Below are 9,517 nucleotides of genomic sequence, written 5' to 3'. Positions count from 1 at the left end.
ATGCCAAAATAGGGATTTGCACCTTGGTCGTACACCTGAATGATTCAGAGCTAAGAAGCGTGACCAGTCACAACCCAGACTTCCCCAGAGTTTAGCAGCACAAAAAAATCTGTGACTAGATTCAGTCACAATGGGCTGGCTCCAAGTGGAGGTCTGGATCGGGCTGTGGGGAGGCCACAGAGACTGCATGGAAACTCCCTGCCTCCAGTTCCTGTCCAGTTTGACTGGTCAATGGAATACAGAAAGCACGAGCCTTGCCTGGAATGAAAATGGCAACGGGGTTATGTGGGGAGAGCTGTTGAACCCGACCTGGGGCACTGCGCCTCTTCCATGGGCACAGCTCACTTTTGGCTCCTATTGTTGCTTCAGGCCCTCAGGTGCATGCACAGGGATGGCTCAGGGCACCCGACAGGTCCTGTGCGGTTGGTTATTCGTTTCTGGAGGAGCCTAGTGGTAGATGAGCAGGGGGAAAAGGGGACTGCAAGGGGTGTCTTGAGCTCCATTCTCCCCCCTTGGGCTGCTCCCAGGGAGAGGCTGGGCTCCCTGCCCCATGGGGGAAGGGCTGTGTCCGTGTGACAGAGTATGGTGGGGGGCGCAGGGCGCTTGGGCATGACCGTTTGAAGCCAGAGCGAGGGCCACCCTTGGGGTTAGTGACGCCCTGAGAGCACCGCGGGCTGCGGTTCATACGCGGGCGCGCCGCACCAGCCCGCGCCACGTGCAGCCGCCGCGCTGTGGCCCCGCCCGGGGCCCGGGGCCGGTTGCAACACGTGCTCCTCCTCCTGCCTTTATGTGGGGCGCGGCGCCGGCTGGGGCAGTGTCCGGCCCGGGGCGGGTGCAGGCAGCGCCTCGGCTCTGCCCCGCGCCCGGCTCCTCGTCCCGCAGAGATGCTCCCCCCGGGCCGCGCCGCGGCGGCGCTGGCCGCGCTGGCCCTGCTGGCGGCCGCCCCCGGCTGCAGCGCGCAGCCCCGGGGCCCGGCGCCGGCCTTCGCGGAGGACGTGCTGCGCCTCTTCGGCGGCAACCGCAGCCTGTCGGCGGCGCAGCTGGCGCAGCTGCTGCAGCGCTTGGGCGCGGCGCGGCCCGGGGGGGCCCCGCTGCCCGCGCGCCTGCCCCTGCACCACAACCAGGTACCCCTCCCGGCCCGGCCGGCCCGGCTCGGCGCCACTGTCGCGGGGAAGCGGCCGCCCGGGATGGGCGAGAGGGTCCCGAAGGAGGTAGCTGCCGGCGGGGGTCTATTGGAGCCGCGCGCTCGCCTCTCTCCCCTGCTTGTGCCCCGCGGCTGGGAATCCGTCCCCGCTCCATGCACACCCACTGGCCGTGTCCTTCGGCTCCTCCGGCTCGTTTGAGGCCCCCCACGAACCTGTGGCCCTCACTCCTGTCTAGGGTGGCTGTCGTTGAGGACATTCCGGTTTTCTGCTACTTTGTTCATACGAAACCCGACGCCTTGATGTACTCAATTTTTCTCTTCGAGAGAAAACTAGAGGACATCAAGGCATCGGGTTTCGTATCAGTAGAGGACAACCTGACCGTCCTCTATGATGGCCACCCTACTCCTGTCTCTATTTTGCCTTTTAGTTGTCCCACGAAATTGGTGATGTGCCCTTAGGGGCGCTCCTGGTGGGCTTTGCTGGGCGTTGCAAAATGGCGTATCAAAAGGCCTGTATTTGGAAATGGGGGTGGGATAAGCCAAAGGTCTGTTCATGCAGTCTGGTCTGACACTTTCTTCATGCATCTGTTCCTAGCATGGAATCGGCTTGAGATGATATTATGTGTATAGCTGAGATCTGAAAAATGGAAGCCCTGAATTGTTACATGCATATTGCGATATTGGTGTGTAGCAGTGGTTGGCAGTGTTTTTGGGCAGAGTGCCAAAAACACCCGCAACCTCGACTTGTAAGATGTTGGCGTACCACGTGTGGACAGCGGAGGAGCCACAAGGGGCCCAATCCTTGTTGCAGCCCCAGCCCCTTCCCTGCCATCTGTCCTGAGACGCACGTCATGCTGTGGCACCTGTGTCGGAGGTTGCCTGCCCCTGGTGTCTTGGGTCAAACCCTTAGTTTGTTAAGGCGTTGATCAGGCAAACTTACTAGTAAACTTCCATTGATTTTCTGTTGCAGAGAATTTGGCTCTGAACGTGGTAGAAATAAAACTTCAGGGTTCAGGTAATAGTGATGTGGTAACTGGAAAACTTGATTATGAAAAGGTCTACTTCACAGAGATCTCTTCCCAGGGTTCTTTATATCTTTTTCTCATTACAGAATGGGACTTAGGAGAAGTACAGGTAGCTACACACAAACATCTCTTAGAAGCTCTCCCAATTCTTTAACTATCCAAATAATATAATGGATCTATTAAGTCAGACTACTAGACACTACAGGGGAGATCTGTTGCTTTCCATAAAAATACTATTTTCTTCATGTGTATCCTCTCGTACACAAATTTAAGTTGTGTCCTGAATTTCTCAGCTACCTTTAAAAGTCACTAAAGTGATTTTAATATTTCTACAGACATTTCACATGAATGTCTTAGAATAAGTATGTGAGTGGCAAGGATTTCATAGGGTGATCTTTTTTATTAGGCCAACTATGTAGTTGGGTTAGTGAGATAAGCTTTCAAATGCAAGGCATTCTTCATGGGGTATAAGTGTAAAGAGAAACCTTGGGATCTGGACCTCTTGGTATAAATCTGTTACCAAACTGATGGGAAGAGTAGAATGACTGAATTACCCCTAAGGAGTTTTAACCTGTCTCTGGATATAGCAGAGCCATGTCTGTCAGGGTTAACTTTATCTTTAGAATCATCACTGAAGAGTAGGGGCTAAATCTTATTTCAACTTTATATGCCCAAGTGGCACTTAAGCAGCTACTGTTTTTGGCATTTGCAGTCTGAAATACTGTGTCACTATGTTGCTCTGTTTTTCCTTTCTGTGTATGCTCAGTAGATTGCAGAGTGGAATCACTCAGGCGTGTGCATGTGCTGCTGAGGTAGTCTCTAAGCTCAAGGAGCAGAAAAATTACAACTAGTGGATGAGATGGAGGAGGAGGACAACCCTCCCACCTTTTTATCCCAAGGGGCTAGTAGATGGGGCCCTTAACTCAGGAGTAGGAGAATCCCTTACCCAGGTCGCTGCTTCTCTAGAATTAGCCTAGAATCTGGAACCTCCTTCTTCCCCTTTCTTTCAGTATAAGAGCTACTTTCCTTCTAGCTGAAGTGTTTTTTTTTTTCCTCACTCTGCATATCTTCCCCTCTTGGCTGTGCCAAAAGGAAGTGTGGATCAATGCTTTGCTTGTTGCCTGTGCTGCAAAGCAGGAGGTATAGAGTCAAATTCTTTCTGGCATAGGGGAAGTTAGAACCTGAGTCTCTTGCTCCCTGGGCAAGTGTTTTAGCTACAGCATTATTGGGCTAAAAAGTGGCATGACTTGTCTTCACACTGCTTCTAGCAGGCATTCCTGCAGGGCAGCCCTATTCTACCATAAATTAAATGAATCAAACTGTGCTTGCATGCCAAAAATTTCCATTGTGCAGCTTCATACGTGTTACTTAGACATATGCAGATGAAATGGGATTCAGCCTTCGGCCCTGCGCCTGTTAGATATACCTGACCATATCACGAATGAACTATATATTTAAAAACAAGCAAAACAGGCAAAAAAAGAAAATCAAACAGAGGTGGATATACACCTTATGAGGATTGCAGTTCTGTCATCCTTACCTTGGGTAGGTGTTTATTGTGCCCTGTTGAAATGAAACATCTCTGACTAAAAGAGGCAGAACTGGCCCATTATCACTTCTCTCAACCTTTTTCATATTTCACAAGTTGAACTTTTTTTTTAAATATACTTAGTATATTTTTAGTGAAAGTGTAAACATTTCCAGGCAGGTTTGCTAAATATAAATTTGCCATGTTAGTAATGGTTATAAGAAAGTGGTTTTCTTTAAAAAGGAGAAATTGCTGGATTACTCAGCTCTTTTGTCCTTTTCTTCTGAGAAAAAAATAAATGTTTGCATTCCGTTTTAAAATACTTTTACTACTACCCTGGTATGTTTGTTGAAAGTCATCTGAAGCCTTAGCTGGAAATATTTCTGCTACTTTTACTTTTAATAAGAAGAGATAGGTTATATAGCTGCATTCTTCATTTGATGGAGGAATAAAGAATTGTAGACGCCTATTTGTACTGTATATTATCATTTTTGAGCAGTTATTAGTATGCATTCTTTATTAACAGCATGATAATGGTTTTTCTAATTTTCTGGGCCCTTCACGTGCATTAACATGTATGCCCACTTGATGTCTCGTATCAGTCTAGTTGGCTAGTGTCATGCATACATACCTGTTAATTCATGCATTTGCACAAAGTGTGTTGATCCTTGCAACCTCCCTTTTTATATATATTTACGTCTTTGCAATTTGGAGCTTCAGCTGCTTATGGGGGAAGATACAAAGCCTGGCAATCTACAGCTTTTTGTTCCAGACATTTATGTCCTGTGGTTCCATAGGAAAACTGCCATTCTGAAGTGCAAACTATTGAATATATTCCCTTCCAGGGTAATATTTATCCTGCATAGTGAGCTTTTCTGATATCTACGTATGGTGTTTAAAAGATATGAACAGTCTTTGAAAGTATTTTCCCAATGGTTTGGATCCTGTACTTATGCAACGATTTCAGGATTTCTGTTGTTGCATACTAACCCCATGCACACTAAACCTATGTAATACATCCTAAGCCTTTAATTTGAGTCTGAAGAACTGAAGAAGAGGTTATGGGTTGTTCCACCTTCTTGAAAATGTGTAAGTAAGTTTGGATGTACAAGCCAGAAGAAAAAGAATACTTGCATTTCCTCCGTGCTTCCTGTGTCATACAATTCTATGGGAAGATAAGGTCTATGGCAGAAGAAAAGGTGCTTGAACTTCTGGGTAATGGAGTTTAAACAAATATGTCTTTAAGATTTTGTAACTGTTTATGGTAATTGACGTCATGTGTTGTCTAAAGAAGCACTCTTCTGTTTTTTGTGAAAGACCGTGGAAAAAAACATGAAATAATCAGCCCACTGCTGTGATAAGTATAATTTTTTTTTTTTATATGTATATCCATTTTTCCAGCTGTGTTCTTATTTTTTTTTCCTTTTGTTGTATACTGGTATGTGTCTTCGTATATGTATCCATTTTCTTTTTTCATTTTCTCCTCATTGCTTTGCCTTTATAATACAAGCTCGCCTTTATTATTACTAACCAGCTAAATCAACAGACTCGGAAATGGATCACTCCAAATCAATACGTCTTGTTTTACTGTTTTTACTTGTTTTTAGCTGTTATTACAAAACAAAATACCATATTGAATATAACAGTTGAACACATACATTGTATACATTACATTATAAGCATTGTATAACAAAATATAACTGCAAATCTAATCTTTTTTTTGGGTTCACTCATAAATTGTTGTTGTATATAAATATTAGATGGTGAAATGACAGTATTTTTTAAAACTTACAGATTTGTCAAGAGTGCTGGCAAGAAATTGAAGGGAAAGAATATTTGTTTATAGCATCATATATATCATGGTATAAACAAATATTCTTTCCCCGCAATTTCTTGCCAGCACTCAAGAAATGTAAAGGTTTTTAAAAATACTGTGTCATTTCATGTACCTACATGATGGGGAGGAATTTATTTGTTCCCTTGCTCTTTTGTTTTCTTTTTTTGTTATCCTGAATCTTGGGCTAATTAAAAATATCAGACAGAATGTACTGCAGTTAGAACTGCATAGGCAGAATGTGTTACCCTGTGCATTCTCCAGAATTATTTTAGTCTGGCAACTTATATTAGTGTTTCAGGCTGTTTGAAGCACAGTGCCACTGTAATTGAAGATACTATTATTTGCTGCTATTGCTTAAACACTGACTCATGTCAGTGCTTTACATATAGAACACTCCAAATGTGAAAAGTGGAGAAACCAATGGAATACAATAAGAATTTATAAAATGCAGCTGTTTAGAACTATAGCAACATTTTTAAGCCCCTCCCTTCAGAAATATCCACACAATGTGCGCGTTTACACATTCATTAATGCACCGTAATTATAGCACATTACAGTTACTAAACTTAATAACAGGTACTAATTCAATGTGCCGTAATTGACACTACTGTGCAGTAGTACAAATGAACACTTTTTGTGTGATGCTTAATGCTCATTGGAATAAGTCTAATGTGCATTAGTGCAAACAACTGCTTTTTTGTGATGCTTAATGCTCATTGGACAAATCTACTGTGTATTAGTGCATTAGCATGGTTTTTGCTAATGCGTAGTAGAATTAGTCCAATGGGTACTAAGCATTTTGTGTAGACGCACCCAGTGTCATTTCTCTTGTGTAGTTATTTTGATGCAATATGGTTTGACGATATCTTTTATCTCAAAATATATGAGACTCTGAGACAAACTGATCATGGCTAGCACTATTTTGTTTTAGTTTATGTTCGGCCATTAGCTTTCCTTTTCCCTCCCTTCCCACCTTTCCCCACATAAATCTTTATGGTGTTTGACAGTAGGAGAAAACAAGGAATCTGGTTATAGGTAACCAAGTCATGGATTTAATCTTTTCTTCAGTTGAGTATTAACAGGAGTTAATGGGGACAGTATAATACTTCTATTCTGGGTTCTTGTTTCAGGCTACAGGGTCAGAAAAACATTACCTTTAGTTTATGTTTAGGAAGGGGTTTCTTTGCAGTAGAAAGGGTTAAAAATTTAAGCCATATTTGTCAAAAGCATCAGCAGAGAAACAGACAGACTGCAAATCAAGGGTGATGTAAAACAGAAACTTGTTTATCAAGTGTAACATTTACACACGTGGGGACTCCCCACCTTCAGGAACTTATAGGTTCCCAGACAAAACTGGTTTAATCTCAGTGGAGCTCCAAGGGGAAAGTCACAGAAAGGTCCTTCTTACGTGAGACAAATACTTGAAAGAACAGACACAAAGAGTGCATCCCCACGAGCAGGAACGTGTGTTCCTGGGGAATGCCTATGCCACGTGTGCTCTGGCGCATGGCATGTTACCCCAGGTGGGTTAGAGGAGGATGGGGCCAGCAACTATGCTGGCCCCTGCAGCCTTACTTGGGTCCTGGGGGCTGCTGGGAGCTGCAGCCAGGGTTCTTCCACAGCAGGGAGCCTGGCCAGCAGCTGGAAAATGGTTCCAGCTGGCCAGGCTTCGGTTTTGGGCAGCATGTGCTGCCGCCGTGTGCACTGCCCCACATTTCTTAGGCATGGGTTTTTTTGACCCCAAGACCTCCTGGGGTCAACCACCCCTCCTCCATGCTGCAGAGTAGCAGTGCTGGAACACTTGCACGTTCAGCGTGTGTGGTGTGTGGTCCCATAGACAGGTCTGCGGCGCTGCATACTGCAAATCCACGCTCATCTGAACGTGCCCACAGAGGCCTTCACAAGACCTGTTTAGAAATTTTCCATAGGCAGGATTTTTCAATGGAAATGCAGTTTCTGCAAGATCAGAATTTTCCATAAGATGATAGAAAATTGAAATGAAGTTTGCTTTGGGTTGGTTTGACTAGAAATATTTTGCTTAAATTGAACAGAAATATTTTGGTTTGCATCAGTTCATTATTAAACTCCATCTGTTTTGTGTGCCCTGTGCCTCATGTGAGCTATAGTTTGGATGTGTTGAGCCCTAATCATGACCCTTTTGATTAGGACTTTTGCTGTATCATTGAAGTCACATGACTGCAGGTATCCCCTAGGACTGTAATTTGGTCAGTGTGTGTGTGGGCCATGGAAAAGAAAGAGGCAATGAGGCACCCAAACCTCAACTTCCATAACTCACTGGGCTTGTCTACATGTGCAGTTAATATGACTGAATATACTCCAGCTCAATCACGCTCTACACTTGCATTTAAGCATAGTACTTGACTGCGGTGTAGGATAGTACTTGTGTCTGACAGGACTATCCTGTGCCGGAGTATATTAATCTACTGTGCACTAATTGCAGTGCATGTGCAGACAGTGATGCTTTACTGCCCATCAAATTAGTCTAATTCACAGTAAAGTGCACTTGTAGATATACCCACTATGTCACAATAGAGTGTAATATTTGACTAACTCAAAATGAAACATTTTGATCCAGAAGTATTGGTATTTTTTTGAAATTTTCAAAAAGAAGCTTTGATTCTTTATGGGCAACCAAGGCATTTTATAATTGAAAGATCTGAATCATAGAATAATTACAGCATAAAGCCTCACCCAAAAGTAAAAATAAAAGCAAATCAATCACAAAGTCAAGAACTCAAATCTCTTGACTTCCAGTTTCATGCTAGATGAGAAGTAGTGGACTAAATTACCTTTAGGTTTTTAAAGAGGTTTTTCTTGTAAAATTCAACAGCCTAAATAATTACAATAACTTGGCTGTCTCAGCATATTTATCCTCCAAAGATAAATAGTGAGTCTTGCAGTGAACAGACACTGGTAGTTCTAGTCCAAGGCCTCCAGGGGCGTGTCCAGATGAGCACGCACTTGCCTGTTGCCCTGCCTCAAACCCCTTTTGAGGTGGGGCAACAGGTACGTGAGGGAACAAAAAAATGTTCCCCGTGCTGCAGGTTTGTAGTGCAGGTAGAAAATTAGACCCCTGGATATCCGCTAAAAAAACCGCTCCGCAGTTCAAGACCATGCCCAGAGCCAGTCCTCCAAAAGAGGTGCTCTGGTTTTGGCCAGAGTGTCTCTTTGGAGTTCCTGCCCCCAGCGCTGTCCAAAGTAAGTGGGGGGGGGGGGGTTCATGGGTGCCGGGGGAGGGTGAGGGGTTGCAGTGGGCATGGGGGGGGAGGTTTGGAGAATGGCGGAGGGGGGGATGTCCCTGGGACTGCTGCGGGGTGAGAACCTGGCCCAGATCCCTGAGGCTCGCTAGTCCAGCTTTGCACTAGAGCGGGTCGCATGGCTCTGGGAGGTGCGCACAGGAGCCGTGCCTCTGAGCCCTGTGTCTTGCTGTGGTGCAAAGCCAGGCTAGCAAGCCACATGGGGTGGACTAGGTCTTCACTCGGCCCTGGGCCTTGACCCACGATGACAGGAGCCAGTGCGGCATGTGGTTCCTTGCTGCCACGCTGGGTCCTGCCGCCCAGCCAGGCCCTTCCTATAGCTGCAGGACCTGGCCTAGCACGCGGGGACCGTGAGGAGCTGAGCCAGGTCCTGCTGGCCCTGGGGCTGCTCGTGCCACCTGGCAGCCGGGCGGCATGAGCAGCCCCAAGGCCAGCAGGATGCAGCTTAGCTCTGCATGGTTCCCGTGTGCTGGGCTGGGCTGGGGAGTACGAGCCACCTGGGGACCGTGCAACTCATGCTGCCTGGCCTGGCCCGGCATGTGGAGACTGTGCAGAGCTGAGCTGCATCCTGCTGACCCCAGGCGGCTCCTGTTCTCCGTTCACCGGCCCAGCCAGCTGCCAGGTGGAATGAGCAGCCCCAGGGCCAGCAGGACCTGGCTTGGCTTCATGCGGTCCCCGCATGCCAGGCCAGGTTCTGCAGCTATA

General features: G+C 46.1%; 1 protein-coding gene across 1 annotated transcript in view; it reads left to right on the top strand.

Moving 5' to 3' along the window:
* Nucleotides 1-869: 869 nt before the first annotated feature.
* The window catches only part of SLC39A8 (solute carrier family 39 member 8), a 46,199-nt gene continuing 37,551 nt past the window's right edge, over nt 870-9,517 (top strand). The window contains exon 1 of the mRNA XM_019488179.2: nt 870-1,124. Coding sequence (XP_019343724.2) covers nt 885-1,124 — 240 coding nt within the window. The 5' untranslated portion in view covers nt 870-884. The remainder of the gene's footprint in view (nt 1,125-9,517) is intronic.

The sequence above is a fragment of the Alligator mississippiensis genome, chromosome 2, assembly GCF_030867095.1.
Source record: "Alligator mississippiensis isolate rAllMis1 chromosome 2, rAllMis1, whole genome shotgun sequence".
Lineage (NCBI taxonomy): Eukaryota > Metazoa > Chordata > Crocodylia > Alligatoridae > Alligator > Alligator mississippiensis.
This window is presented reverse-complemented; position numbering and strand designations above follow the sequence as displayed.